The sequence below is a fragment of the Amblyomma mixtum genome, chromosome 5, assembly GCF_055824585.1.
Source record: "Amblyomma mixtum isolate Tamu chromosome 5, ASM5582458v1, whole genome shotgun sequence".
Taxonomy (NCBI): Eukaryota; Metazoa; Arthropoda; class Arachnida; order Ixodida; family Ixodidae; genus Amblyomma; species Amblyomma mixtum.
In genome coordinates, this window is record NC_143016.1 from 7,518,697 (window position 1) to 7,535,106 (window position 16,410).

Consider the following 16,410-nt stretch of genomic DNA (forward strand, 5'->3'; position numbering starts at 1 on the left):
ATTCCATTCCTATACAGAGGAACCGTAACCTTCTCGCCATGTTGTTAGCTCCAATTAATTTCTCTGAGGTTTAAACTTCAGGGCATAACAGAACATGCCGAAACCCCTCCTCAACATCACTGAAGATTACCACAGGGTGCACACATTCTTACACATAACTGCTGCCTCTCCTAGCTGAGGGCCAAAGTATGAGAACAAGGCTTTGCGCAGGCACACACTAACCACAAAAAGTGTGACAAGGTATAAGCTGTAAAATAGACAAAACGATAAGGATAACTCAGTTCTAGTAAGACATTTGACAGGAAAGTGCACCGATTAATGGTTAACACACAACGCGATTAGCCAGTTGAACTGAACACAGCCGAGCAAAGACACCAAAAGGCTATAACCCTTAACCTTCCCCATTTCTGCACTTTTCATACGCAGACTTTTCCTACTTCACGTCAAGAATAATTACAAATGCATGCAATGAAAACTTCATATATAATACAAGACAGCAAAAAATTGATTAAACAGCGTTGATAATATGTGCGTAATACGACTGATACACTCAACCAGCTTTAATGGAAACACTGTCAGTGCCACTCAGCATATAAGTTCCCTGTAATGTGTTTACTTGAGCTCGTCTACATTCTCAATGACTACGCGATTTAAAATACTTAATAAAAGATATGATCAAACCTAGTTCATCGTCTGCACCTCCAATAAATGAGAAAATGTGCAAAGGATTTATTAGAGCAGACCCCTTTGAAAATGATCAGTGGCAAGTCACACAGAGCCAATGTAGGTGTGGCGGTACTGCTGGCACTATAAAGTACACACAATGCACACAAGCCAACATGCAAAAAGTGTGGCACCAAGCAACAAAACTAGTAAATATTGCACCTTAGTTTTGACAGCCCAATTCTCATGCATATTTTACACACAAGAAGGCTCTCAATCGCATGTTAAGTCATTATTAGTGATGTGAAAAAACAGCTTGTTTGATCCTTTCTTCAAGTGTTATGACATACAACTTCCTCTGTTCATAATACCATTTAAGCCACAATACAGTGAAGAAGAAATGGAAGATGACAGACACACAAGCTGATCCATGCTTGTTAATTACATTAATGATGATAAGGGAATCTTCTCGAAATTATAACAAGATACAAGCACAGGCTCTCCTTGCACCATGGCATGCTGCACTTGAGACGCAGCATCCACACTGACAAGACACACTTGCCAGTACCGAAAAAACGCCACTGTACAAGTAGGAGAGGCACAAATAATGAGACCTGCAGCCACTGTTCCATCACAAAGCTACAAGTCCCAAGTTTATATGACATAAAATTGGTGCTTCCGGAGGCACAATTAATGCTCCGATGCTATTAATGCACCATAACAGTAAAGCACTCAGGCCGAATGCCAGTACACCATGATGTCAGGCAACAGTGCTTAAATGCATTTTCTTTAGCGATGTGAAAAACAAGTCAGATTTTAAACGCGGCTGGATGGCATTTGATCGTAACAGGTTAAAAATGGGCAGCTGTTTTTGGTAGCATATTTCAGATCCAATGCAGAGATGTTCAGCGTGTTTCCAAATACGATAACTGGTGGTGTGATCAGGATGACAAACAATACAAGTCCCAAAATAAACAAAACCCAAGTTGTTTACGATGAAAGGTGCCTATTAAGAACAGAATTCGAGCCAAAAAGATTTGGCATGGCTGTCTGAGCAAGCACCTCTGAACCCCTTAATTTGGTGGCAGCAGGGGAAAGAATCTTGCAATGCCCCAAATTATCATTAAAGTAATTTTGTACTGAGCCACCAGTAAGAGGTGCAGCGATACCAAAAGAAGGTCCACTAGGATAAAAACTGGCTACAGAATACAAGTGTGTTTGTAGGAATAAATAAAAAGTTATTTTATTCAATGCATCTTCATAAATGGGTCCACAAGCTTTGCTCGCTGGTTATACAGTGCTGTTTCCATGCAACCATGAGATAGCCACAGTGTGAGCATTACAGTTAGGTAAAGAACAAAAAATGGTGAAATGCCGGTCACCCCAGTTCATGTGGTGAGCTAAATGGCAGTTACGTGCAGATCAGACCAACGCACTGCCCACAGCTAAAAACAAAGCGTTAAACGAACACAAGACAAGAATTAGCACCACTGCTTTCATAACATACATTCGACTGCAAACGTTCCCCATTATGAACGACCAGTCAAGCACACGGTACAAAGACACTGGCTAGCAAGCAGGAAAAAGGTAACACACGCATGTTAGGTGAACGAACAACCAAAACAAGAAATGCATGCAAATGCCATTCTAGCTCTTGCATCACAGGGCAGAAAAGCTAAGGAAAAGGTGATTGGAAGCGTGGTCATGAGCTCTGTAGTTCTCTACTGCAAAAAAAACAAAAAAACTTTAAATCTGCAGTAGATTTTCACACAGCTTCTTTATACAGAAAACAAGAGTATTTAACATCAGCATCTACCTGAAAAGCAATTGAAAAAGCATTACCGAAAGTACAAACACGATACAAAAAAAAACAAAAAAAAAAAAAGAAATATGCTGTGCTACAATTATTCTGCAAGCATGCAACTGTAATCAAACAAAAATAACTTAGCCCAACTATCACAGCCTTTCAGAGGCAAGCACATATACTTTACAAGTGCCCCAACACTCTGAACAGGAAATTCTGAAATAAAACAAGAGCTGCTTGATTCCATACATATATATAAATAAACTATTTCAATAAATGGTCATTCATATCACTATGAAGGTATTTTTAACAAAAACAATATGCATCTGCATCACAGAGCATAACCTCTAACATCGGCTTTGCGCAACTCAAAACTTGTAGATAACAACGTTGTAGGACACCAAGGTATCAAGGGCACCACTGTTTTGTGGCAAAATCATTCACAGATGTCAACAAATTACAGCATTCCTTGCAAAGCCTTGAACCGCCCTAGTAACAAAACCAGCCTTTCCTACAGATACCTGACAATAAAAAGTGATGTCAAATCTAGATAGATGTAGTTCTACAGAAGTGCTCAGGTTTGAGAAGTGCCATAATGGTTGTACTTAGATTTGCAAAAGCGTGCCCCATCAGTAACAAATACAAAAGATTGTGACATACTGTGGGCATATAGACACAAAAACTATGTACGATAAGAAAATGTTAAAAAATTACATCAGCACATTTTAATTTATGAAGCACCTAACAACAGCAAAAAAAGGTTCAAAACGCACGAAAACTTAGTTCCAAGCCAAGTAGAAAGGGCTTTCAGTCCTTCCTTTCCTTCTGATAAGATTGGAAAGCGGTTACAAGAAGGGTGGACATTGCTACCACAAGCTGTCTTTATCAAGCACCTTCATGTTTTATTAAGCCTGCACTCTTATCCTTTTCACAAAATGAGTAATGACCACCATTTGTAGATTTCTCGACCATATCTCCTGGAATGAACACAACAGCAACCCAAGGATATTAGAGGTGAGGGTCGAGCTCCTTTCCAAAAGACATATTGCGCTATGACAAAGATTAATCAAAAAATACTAGCCTGTTTGTCAGCACTGAAGGGCAGCTTAATGAATCAATGACTAATGACAGTTCATTGTAAAAGGCATGCATTTCTGTTGGCAAATTTCTTTATGAATCTTACAGGAATACGAACGCTGTTATATACTATATTAGGTTGACTGATTTGCAGCACATCCTAGGTAAATAACATATATTAAACTGAATAAATTTCGGAACGTCTTCTACCAACTGAGTGCTTACTTCAGAGCAGGGAAGCCTAACACGTATATGCTGCAACATAATTACACTGAGGTAACATTATTACACTCGCAAGCATGGTGGCATGCAGCAGGGCTGCAAACTGGCACAGGAGCAATGGCTTTCAGTGCCCGAAGCAGGACCACAAATTTCTTGCTCACCAGCGAAACTGACAAAGGCCTTCCATATAACTCAGCACTGCCACAGATTTGAACCTCATTCAGCAACTAGTACGGTCATGCCCCGTTAATATGACCCTCCATTAATATCGACGGCTCGAATTATGGACAGTTTTTCTGGAGATCAAACTTTGCCAATACATTTACGCTTCGGTCATAAAGAAACTCACTGTCAGGACAACGGACAGGGTGAAAATGCACAGACATCATTGGGGCCTATGTATTTTTGCCATGTTAAATTGACAGTGATGAGAAAATCTCTGTTGCCCCAACCAGATGTTTCCTTTCATGTATTTTGAGTGCATGGCATAAGCAAAAGGCATTGCGCAAGTGCTAAGGCAATAAGTTATATTTTTTTGTTGATCTTGTTTCACGTTTTAATGCTCCAACGAGCCTAGCCGACAAACCTCACTGTTTGCTGTATTGCATGAATCCGCGTGAAGAAAAATCTCTGCAGTTTGCACTACACTGATAGCCGTATTCAGCAGTTGTCATTCAGCTACGTATATATATGCACTAGCCGTTCATGGGATGTGTACAGTTGTAGCAGGAGATAGGCCATCATGCCTTGAGACTCCATCAAATGTCTTATAGACTGCCAGGCGCTTCAACCTGCATCGCAAAATTTTAGAAATAACGGGGATAATGCACCTGGAGCTGTCAAGATTTTGATCAATTTGTATTTCACTGATAACTGCCATGTAGAAAAGTTTACCTTAAGAGAAGTCCTTTTTTTTAAATAATTTTTTCTTCACAGTTCTGTATTACGGACGACTTGCTATATGGACAGTTTTGCCCGAGAACCAAACAGTCCATATTAGCAGGGCATGACTATATAAAACTAGTACACAATAAAAAATAGTTTACATAGTAAAACCGTTACACTAGACAGACAAGGGAAAGAGATAGCTCGGCTAGCATCAACACATATCATTCAAATATCAGGACAGTAACACTCAACTGCTCTCTCATTACTTAAGCAAAATGTTAAACTCAGTCAACATTTTATTACCTTAACACTAAAGGAGGCAACTGTTACAATAAAATTTAGAAAAAGGAGATAATGAGAATTATTGAAATTAGGCATCAAATTCTATAAGCAAGAACAAAGGTACATCTGTCATTTTGCATAATATGTGATTACTGACACTCAGCCAGCCTTAGTGATAACCACATCAGTTAGTAGTGAACAGTGTTACAAAGGCTACGGCTCCGACTGTACGCCAATGCAGCTAAGCAAAGTGTAGCACAAAACACACGTGCACTTCTTCCAGCTAGACTGGATTTCACTCCCAAAACGTCAGAGCACTGGTATGTTTGCAGTAAAGTGGTTTTACACTCATATCACCGAAGGAATTATAGGATAGCGAATCTCGTTCTTCTCTTAAAAGCACTACAAGTGAGGTATATATGTTGCATCAAGACCGGACTACTGCGGCAAGGCCACGCTGCAAGCAGAGCATCACACTTGCATATCTCAACGCCCTCTCTGTGAGGTACAGCATGTCATGATAACATCATAGGAACTGTCAAGTGCAAAGGCACGACTCATCGAGTATGGCTGCAGCAGACAATGGAAATCAATAATGTCTGTAGCCCAATATTGCAGCAGCATATGCCAAGGCATCAGAAATACAGATAGTATTTAAATTTTATAAACAGGAATATGAAGACAATTTTTAAAACAGCACAGTATGCATGCTACTAAAGAAAGCAACAAAATTAAACATCGCAGAAGATGGCTTGTTTGTTTTGCAAATGTATTCAGTCATTTTAAGCACAAAGAAAAAGAAAAGCTGCATTGTTTCATCACGGCTACCTAGCCTTCCATATATCTTCACTGCAAATAGCTATACTTATAAAAAGTTAATGCATTTTAACCCTCTGACAGCCAGTGTCATGAATTCGCAGCACATAAAATGCACACGCAGTACCAATTTCCCCATAGCCCTTGGACACAAATTTTGACTTCACAATGCTCCCAGTAGCGAGAGCTTTCTGATGGAAATGTATGGTGTCACAGTGAGGAAGCTGTGTGATGGAAATGGGGGCACAAAAATAAGACTACTAGCCAACACTGAACAACTCCTCGCCTCTCATTTTGTGAAACCTGCTGCCAGAAGAACAAGAAAAAATTGGTTGCATAGTTTATACTTCTCAAAAATATGCTGCAACTCAATCTGCTGGAGAATTTCTGCTATTTACCGAACACATCATGTGTGCCACAAGCAGATAGGAATCCAATTGGCTTAAGGACACACATTTCATTTCAGAATGCGGTGACAACTGCTGCATGAAGCGCAAACCTTAACGGTGAAAATGGTGGGGGAAGACCTAAACCATACAGTTTCTTAATATTACCAAGAGGGAAAACAGGGTTTCTTAATATTACCTAGAGGGAAAGCAGGCACTCGCACACTTCATCCACCGTGATGAGGCACGGGAATGCCAGGAGGATGAGGTTTCATATTCGGCTTGGCTATTGTTGGGCATGAAATGTGGATTCAGCCATTAAAATATGACTCTTATCGCGGCAAACCTCAAAGATATCCTGTGAAAGTTTCAATGCCAGCCTAACACATTGCGTTAAATTTATTAAAAAAGTGAAAAATGCACTAAAATAATGCTCTCGTCTGTATGCAGACGAAAGCATCGCAGCACAGCTGCTGACTCAGAAGCAGAAGATACGTTTTTGGCCCAACATTAGCCAAGCCAAACAAGAGACCTCGTCTTTCCGACATTCCTGCTCTGGATAAAGTGCACTTTAAGGAACTATAGGTAATATTCAGAAGCTCTATGCCTTAAGCCACTGACCACTCCACAACCTTCCCTTTCCCTTATCCCACTCCAGCCTTTCCTCCTCAGATGAAAGAGCCTATATAATCCTCCCCAAAAGTGATCATAATTGTCCAGACAAAGACAAGACTTTTTGTCAAAACCTTGGTCAGCAAAGTGGCCCCCTAACCGCCTTTGTTGAAATTAGTGCTTTGAGGACCATCTTGCTCTCTCTCTTCTATAGCGAGTTGCTTCAGGAGTTACAGCAACTAAGATGACCCAGACGGCATGTGTATTTTATATAGGGATCAGTAATATGGGCAAAAATGATGATGGGGACCATTGCAACTCCCCAAATGCTATCGACAGTCAGAGTTTATTATCTGCAACAAAGGAATTGAACTTGCAAAGTAGACTAGAACAGACAGCCCCAAAAACACCATGTTGACAGGCAAAAAAGGGAAAGCAACTAAGCTACAATGGTTGCATAAATTTCTGCTGATACAAGTGCAATATGCACATCTGCCAATGCAACAAAAGAGAAAAACTGCATGGTTTCTTTTACAAGTTCAGGCCTTCAAGTTCGTCTTTCACACAGCTTGCACTAGTTGTGAAAAATGGACCAAATGCCCAGTGTCCCAGTTCATGAAATACAAATTTCCTAAATATCTGCGATGCTAAGTAAATTTTAATTTAGTCTTTCAGTGTGAACCCTAGCTAACATAATGTAACAATACATATTTTTTACTTTTATTCCTTTGTAATTTGGTCGCCAAAGAGTTAACAAAATAGCCATTAAGCATTCATAGCTCACGCATCCCATGTTTTCACCACCCTCGAAATAAACTTTGAACAGAAAGACCTGTCAGAGTAGGCTAGCACATTGAATGGATATGGAAAAATGCAGCTTCATATGCTCCTACCTTCCTTCTATAGAGCCTATTAATGGCCCACCTACCAAATATGAGCAACCCACTGGCAGCCAGTTTAGACAACAGATACAGATGTTTCAAAGGGTCGTAAACTCCTTAGAGGGCATCCCTGTGCAGTTCCATTCAAGGTATGATAGTCCTTTGTCTTTAAAGCTAAAGTGAAGGCAACTTTAAGCACTATTTGAGTTTATTTTAGACAGAAAACACTGTGACAGATTTTGCCTACGGACAAGTCATATAAAGAGTTTTGAGGAACCATCCGTAATTTTGTGCACCACTAACAAATTAACAAATGTGACATGTCGGAACTTGCAACTTCTATGACTTGAAATCCGAAAAGAACGACTGGAATGTTGTGTATTTAGATGTAGCCACAGCCAGAAGAGTGTGCATTTATGCAGTTAAATGTAGTTGGAAAACACTTCTATCCTCATTAGCTGATATGTTACTGTTTCTTTTATTTGCCCAAACCACACATCAAAACTACCCTGCAGCTTAAACCTACTAATTGCTCTGTTAGAGTAAGGTGATGCAAACAAACAAAATATAATATGAATGAAATTAACGTATACATCACTTTAACATATACGTTACTGGCAGGCTTAAGCAGCAATGCACAACTGCAAAAAGCTACAGGACCAAATTGTGCCACAGGTCATTTCCCTCACAGAACCTGTGGTAGGTTCTGGAGGCATAGCCAAGTAATTCAGATTCCACCGAAGTACTATAGGGGACAAAACTTTTTTTAACCATGCATTCGTTGTCTTAGATTTAAGTCTGGTGAGACTCACAAGCTAGTGGCCCACTACTACAACACCAACACCAAACAACAATGCCCCCATGGAAAGTATGTTTTCGGTTATGAAAAGCTTGCGGAGGGACAAGAGAAGTTGCACGTGTGGAACTTGCTACAGAATACCTGCAAATTGAGCTCAACTTCAGCCTTAATGCCAGGATACACATATACACAGTCTTTGTGGATATGCAAACTATATGTCCCAAGGGGTTTACTTTTAAGCTGTTCAGTGAGGCTCTCTAGCATCCCTGGACGTCCTCAGCTCCTGAGGAGTGAAGACGAGTGTTCTTCCCACCTTCCAGAGATTCTGACTGCTGACGATGCAAAACAAGCCCTGCTGAAATGCCCAGATGCATTGCATACTTGGGCTGCATACTTTGACAAAGAATAAATAAAAGCTAATTTCTTGGTCTGATCAGTCTTGCTTGAATTTTCATGCTTATCTTATTGCCAATGCCCCAGCATGCACCTTCCCCTCCCTCCAACCCAATTTGCTCAGTTGGAAAGTTGAAAACACTAGTCCGAAATGCTTCATTCCTGAAAAACTTGGACACTATTTTCCATGTCAGTCAAAAACTAACATAATTCCATTGAATTGCACAAGCAACCTAAACCATTAGTCTCCACATGACAATCGCTCAGGATCCTACTGCCGCATGTGCGTCGTTTTTACACGACAACTACAGGGAACTTAACGACTGAATCTACCGAATATCAGGACACGCTTTCATTATGGAAGGCTTGACAGCATGCACATAGCAAATGCAGCAATTTAAGCTCTAAGTGACACCTGCCCTGAAGCAAAACACTTCATAAAGACAATGCAACATACACACTGTGATATCAATGTCACTCCATACAGGTTGCTCTACATTTCAAAATATATCTTTTCTGCATTACTCAGATGCCAAAGGGGCTATAGCAGTTTAACAAGAACAAAATAAACAGAAGGACAGGCATTCTACACAGACAAGCATGACAGCTATTGTAAATGATTCTGACATGTCAAGAATTTTTGCAAAACATGAATATTTGCACTATTACCAGTCATCTATCATGTACAAAACCAGCACTTCCTTCCACTTACTGGCACAAGCATGTCTGTCCTAATGCAGGATTGTACAACGTGTCACTCTTCGACACAAAGTAAATGAATTAGGTCAGCATAAAACAGAAAAATAAATGCAAAATAACAGTATAGTAAGTTTTAATAAATAACTGGTGTCAAATGCCATTCATAAGTCAAAGAGAAAGCTAGAATGATGTCTTATTTTAACAACTTAAGCATGGACATGAAGGTTCCTGTGCGCAGTCCCATGCACAAGGGCTCAACAACTAACAATTCAGCCTGTGGCAGTTTTGTCCTGCACTCTTAACTATGCACTGCATAAAGCAAAGCATAACATGCCCATGCTAAACTTACTTTCTCCCATGATCTTTTCCTTCCTCTCCTAACTTGGATAGTTTATGCGCCCTCACATACGATCGGCTGCCTTGCACGCCATGCATCGTCTTGCCATCTTTTCCCCATCCAAAAAGCATATCATGTTGATAACTCTAACATGAACTCGTTGCTTTTGCTGCACACATGTAGAAACAAAACCAAATAACATAGAGAGAACCTATAATGAAGGTTGCCCAGTTCTTGTTCCAATAGCATCTCCATCGATGTGTAAAATACTTTCAATTCTATCATATCTTAATAAATACTCAGATGCCACTGGGCTCCTCAAGGTAGGAAGCAAAACCCAACAAGTCACCATAGTAAACAACGCTTCCAAACTATCTGCCTTGACCCAACTTCTGTCTCATTCTCTCTCGTGCAGTTATTCCTGCTGAATTTAACAAATGCGTTCATCCGTCTTGAAAGAGAGAACACTTTTGCCCAGAAGCAACAAGCAGTACCGGTTATCATAAGCCATATGCTGTGAGGTGCTGTGTGAAAATATGTAAAGACAAACTCTACCTGCTAACTAAATGCAGTCATAAGCAACAATGCTTAGACTGCAATTGGTGCCTGTACCAAGCATTTACATTAATAATGGCTCTGTGCACCAATAACGATAGAAAGAGACCTTACGATGACGGAGGACAAAGACAAAACCCATCACAGCTGCTTTTGTTACTTTGACAAGAGAAGCCCATCAAGAATAACAGAGTACATTAACCTGCACCACTTTCAAAGAAATGTGGGAAAAGGAAGTGAACTCAGATGTAGTAGAGTGAAAAGCAAACCATCACAATGAGTCCATAGAGAGGAAAGTGATGAGCATTTTAAGCTCAATAAGTGCTAAGGACAGACAGCACACATCCTGTATTACCTGAAAAGAAACCCTAAGTACTGCGATATTTAAGGAGAACTCAACCGCGCACTTGATGTCACACTTCGCAAAATATTTTAACAGTGATACCTAACACTTGACACTGTTAGCAAACAATTACCAGTGTTCCAGCCGTCTTAAATTTTGGAAAGACCGCAAGTAAGTTAACAAAAGCAGCAAAAAACAAAAGAAAGCTATAAAAGAAGAAAGAAGTATAGCCACCAGAGACAGAAATAAAATTTGGACAGCATGGCCATTACAAAAGAAAAAAAACATGAAATGCTACTTATATGTTCTTTTAGGTTCTCTTTCACAAGAAACTTTTAAATCTTCCCTTTCTACGAGACATGATTGATATGAACTACAAATGTCAACATCTCCAAACCTCGGAATTACAGCCTCACAATTACAAGCAGTACTGCAAACAGCGATCATGACATGAGAACAAAACAAAAATACGCTCCACAGGTGAAAAGAAAAAAAGACAAATCCACTGCTGATGCATGCAGCTAACTGCATGTTCTCTCAAAGCATGTAATTAATGCAAGCATGCTAGGATAAGCAAAATTTATGTGTGCCGACAGTAAGCTGCAGCTTGTAGATGGAAGCACACCTGTGCACGTCAACTGCGTGTACAAACACCCACGTGAGACATGGGAGAAGTCACGACAGCAGCTGTGACTGGGCCAGTCAGCACAAGCAGACGAGACTCACGAGCCGTGGGCCACCATGGCTGGGACATCACCTCACATCAGGGAAGACACCACCAAGTGGGTGGGAGTCATCGCGCTGTGCCACAAGGCCGCCGCCTCCAGGGGCAGCATGCATGTCGCGCTTGTGTCGCTCGAGGCTGCTCTTCCAGGAGAAAGGCCGCGAGCAGACGTCGCAAAAGTAGACATCGCGGACCGTGGCATGGAGAACCTTGTGGCGCTGCATGTTGGCCTTGTTGCTGAAGGGCTTGGCACAAACGTCGCAACGGAACGTACCAGTCTTCTTCCGTGGCCGCCAGAGGAAATGAGACACTGCAGCGGAAAACAAATCAGAAAAAAAAAGGACGGGCAGGTATTGGTGCAGCTGGAATCGCAAGCCATCACTGCATAGGTTACAGCAAGATCCAGAAGATTTTAAGGGGACAGGGTAAGCCATATCCTTCTTATCTATTTTACGGCTTGTTCCAGGACTGCTCTCGGCAGATTATCAGCAGGAATACCACATGCCTGTTAACGTCACCTTGTTCAGTAATTTGTATGATTTATGGGGGTTTAACGTCTTGAAGCGACTCAGGCTACGAGGGACACCGTAGTGAAGGGTTCCATAAATTTCGACCACCTGGGGTTCTCGTACACTGACATCACGCAGTATGTGGGCCTCTGGAATTTCGCCTCCATCGAAATTCGACCGCTGTGGCCAAGATCAAACTTGCGTCTGTCGGGTCAGCAGCCGAGCGCCATAACCACTGAGCCCTCAACTGAATCAAACTATTCAACACAATAACAACTTTTTTTTTGTTTCCTCCAGTAGTGCATTCAAAAACATTTTTGTCATTTTTCTTTATAAACAAAAACTTCACTGCATGTGCCTAATTTTCGTTTGGTGATCATACTGAATACACAGAAATATTGGCCTTCTATCTTGTCTTCTGTAAAAGATAATGGTACTGCTACAACAAAAAATCTTGTTACACGATAACGTAGTTCAAAGTAAAAAGTAACTTCCCTGCGAAGCTTTTCTATGTGACAACATTTGCTGACAGATTTATTAATTAGGCACCAGGTACGTAATTTCCATCCAACACACCTGTGCACTTCTCTGCCTCTCTTTTAGCTCCTAGCGCTTGTTTTGTGGCCTTCTGTGCTGCTTGATGTTGCTCAACTTCCCTCAGCCAGCGCACAGTGTTACACCCTGGAGCTGGCCAGCAGGCCTCAAGAACCTCTGTTCTTGCTATGTTGCCGTCGCTAAGTGTTAGGACAACATTTAATGTTACCACCCTTAATGCCTGCAGTCCTACAAAACGTATTTAGAAGCGCTCTTCTAGACAACACTGCTCTATTTGGAAAAGCTTTAAGACTCTTGGCAGACAAGTTTTTACTTATGCTAAATTCTACAAAAAGACGGGGCAAGGTTGCTCACTGCAGTCTTGTCAAAACAATTTTCGAGGTGGAAATCAATGAGAGGAAGAAGCACAATATTAGAAAAGATGCAAAAAAGATTCTACTCTCAAAACTGCAACAAAACAAAACAAAAATATCCTCTTTTTTTTCTGATTTTTCGCTTACCCTGTCCCCTCAACACTTCCCCAAGCACAGAGCCAGAATTCATAGGAGTGGAAACTCCCCACAAAGCAGAAAACCAAACACCATCACACAGAAAGAGAAAAGTGATAGAGGCACATGTGAAGGCACCACCCATTAGCATAGATGCAAGCTTCCTATGCTGCACTCTGCTGAAGATGGGACAGCAGCAACTATGAGTACACTTTCAAGCATTTCTGCACATGCTTAATCGCATAAATAAACTGACTCATGACAGAAATTGGAACTTAAATATGCAAGATAGGTGCATGGGGCTCATGTTTCTGGCTAAATGTCATCAGCATGTTAGCAGTTTCCAGCTGTCTGTGGCACCTTAGTGCTCCACAGTGTGCAGTTTTTACTCCTCCATATCCAAGGTCTACGCACCTGTGTAATAACAAGTCAACATGTGTCCAGCAATATGAAGCTAACAGCACAGAATAAATAGGAAGGAAAAGAGTACTCAGAATGTAAACACAAGATAAAGCAAATTTTTTTGTTTAACTGCTCAATTTTCATTGCTAAGTTGATCAGAACACTCAAGCCAATGGCCTCCTAAAGAGGGCGAGATAAGCAAAGCCACCCACTGTACATTAGGCTAATCATTCTGGTCACTTAAACTTCTTAAATATGCCACTTTCTGACTTCTTAATGTAATTTAAACAGGCCAGGGTCTGTTTTACAATTACAGGTACAGAGATAGAGTGCAGCAACTAGGTGTATAAAGACATGACTTGTTAGCTGTGCAAAAAGGAATGCTTAAGGAAAATGATGTGCTATCACAAGACATGACTAGCACTTGTGAATAATACTGCACTAAGGTATTAAATAAACTGCAAATCACCGTCAAGAGTGTAAATCGACGTATCACAATAGGAATGGGGACTGAATAGTGGTATCACAAATATATTGTGACTGCAATGCCTCTGAAAGCAAATATCATGTGGTTCTAGTCTCTTACACCACATTACAAGAGGAGGGAGGAGCTATATGTATTCATGTAGTGGGTAATAACCAAGAAGCGAAGTGAAATTATTCTCAACTGCTACAGCCAATGTAATCTCATGCCAGTTCCCATTCTGGAGTTGGTAAAACAATGGCATCACAGAGCACAGTGTGGAAAAATGCAAGAACTAGCGTACAAACTTCCCACGTGAAACCATGCAAGCACAGTAAAACCTTGTGCTCTTAGGAGTATATATGGCAGCAGAATTTACAAATTTGCATTCTCAGTCACTCTTTGGGCTGCGAGCCCAGGTTTTGTGAAACATTTAAGTGGAGCTGGCCAAAAATATCATAATGTCAAATACCAACAAATGTCTACCGCAGTGGTTTTTACTGAAAATCATCAGTTCTTACAAAGCATGAATGTTAAACAACAAACATTTTAATCTCAACAGATGCAGCCAACACAAGTTTTACAGATTCAGAAAAAAGCTCCACATGTCATTTCGATGTATATGTGACATCTGCCTTAACTATTTTGCATGAAGTTCTCCATAATGTAATGGTTAGTCACAATTCTTTTGTTTCCTTAAAGTAACTTATAGTGCTGTCAGTTACAGAAAAATGGCACACATAGCACATACAAATGTATCCTGGGGCTGACACTATGCTCCCAAATCAGTTTTACAAAGCAATGACAGAAATAACAAATTGTAAGTATGGACTTGCCGCCTCATTTGAAATGTATTAAATGCTTCAACAGAATTCAACAGTTAAAACATGGAGTCAGAAAATCAAAACAATAAGACATGTCATGGCACATGCAAAGAAACTGATACATGACAAAAACCAAAAGCATGCACTTCCAAGCACTTCAACACAACTTGCACACTAATACACCGAGCAAGCTACACCTATGGCTTTGATGAAAAAATAAAAAATAGAGAATGAATTCCAAAAATTTGTTTTGAGAGCATGCAATGCAAAAAAACAAAACACATTATTGCCACAAGTCTATCAAAATAAGCACCATTAAGCCGGTGTCCAAAAAACTCTTTACATGCATATAAATTTGAAGAGCAAAAATCCAAATAACGTATGGAAGAAACCAATTCAGTTACTTGACAGCCCTAAAGAATAGGCCGAATGGGTCTTGTAAATGCATATGCGCATCACATATAACACACATTCCTTCCGTGCTTGATTCCATTAAGAATGTTGTCTTCAACATACCTAATCATCCCCCAGTGGTCACAGCTATGTTAGGTGTGATTAGTCTGATCGTTAGCCACCATTACAATGAACAGATCATTTGCACTTGTAAACGATAATGACACTTAATTTTATCATCATCATCTGCCTAACTGCATCCACTGCAGGACAAAGGCCTCTTCCATATTCCTCCAATCAACCTTGACCTGTGCTAGCTGCGGCCAATCTTCTCGCCAGAGACTCGCTCTGGTTACAAGAAACCGAAACCTACAAGTACTACAACATGGCAATGAAGCATGATAAAGTTAAAGATTTTGCTATGCCATATACAAAAATGCCTATTAAACAGCTAAAAAACAAATTCAATAATAAAAGAGCTAAATGAGATACCAATACATTATGCTGACTGTAACAGTGTGTACAACATACTTAAGAGACTTACTGTCAGCTTTTGGACATATACAGTGGAGTGATGGCCTCTGAAGGCAAGGTCACTTGATAAGTGTGCTTGCGTCAGTCCTTTAAAACATCACATAAAGCCCCTTTGCCAGGCTTGGCAAAGGCTTGGTCATTAAAAGTAAGCAAGCACACTCCGTGACCGGAAAATAATACAGCCATGCACACTGGAAGAGTAGTAGTCCAAACCAAGACCTACGCATGCTACTTCTACCAAGCCAAGTTCCTCAATGTCACTTCCATTCACCAGTAAGGTAATAATGCCAACCTCTGCCAACAGAAGTCCAAACGTCTTCATTGGTAGAGGTTAGGAGTAGCAATGAGGCATTAAGATGAAGAGGTGTTAAAGGAGTGGCCATACATTCTGTTACTGACTCTATTTGAGAGGGGAGAAATGGTGGTGCGTTCTCTATAAAAAACAAAAAACAAAAGTGATGCTCAATCAATAAAAGTGTAGCAGGTAACATTGACCAAAGTGGCAATGAAGGTGAAGAAGGTGGCAGTCATCATTAATAATACATAATACGGAGTACCCAGGTTCGAACCAGACCGTGGCGGCAGCGTTTCGATGGAGGATAAACGCAGAAGGCACCCATGTGCTGTGCGATGTCAGTGCACGTTAAAGGTCCCCAGGTGGTCGAAATTATTCCGGAGCCCTCCACTATGGCACCTCTTCCTTCCTTCCTTTCTTCTGTCAGTCCTTCCTTTATCCTTTCCCTTATGGCACGGTTCAGGTG

The 16,410-nt window shown here is 40.6% G+C and overlaps 1 protein-coding gene across 18 annotated transcripts in view; it reads right to left on the minus strand.

Annotated features, from left to right (window-relative positions):
- LOC149341239 (uncharacterized) overlaps positions 1–16,410 on the minus strand; it is a 179,587-nt gene that overhangs the window by 137,670 nt on the left and 25,507 nt on the right. The window contains exon 5 of one of the 18 annotated variants that reach the window (XM_089543204.1): positions 11,515–11,791. The exons of the other annotated variants lie outside the window; for them this stretch is intronic. Within the exon in view, the coding sequence (XP_089399330.1) occupies positions 11,515–11,791 (277 nt within the window). The remainder of the gene's footprint in view (positions 1–11,514; positions 11,792–16,410) is intronic. 18 annotated transcript variants of the gene reach the window in all.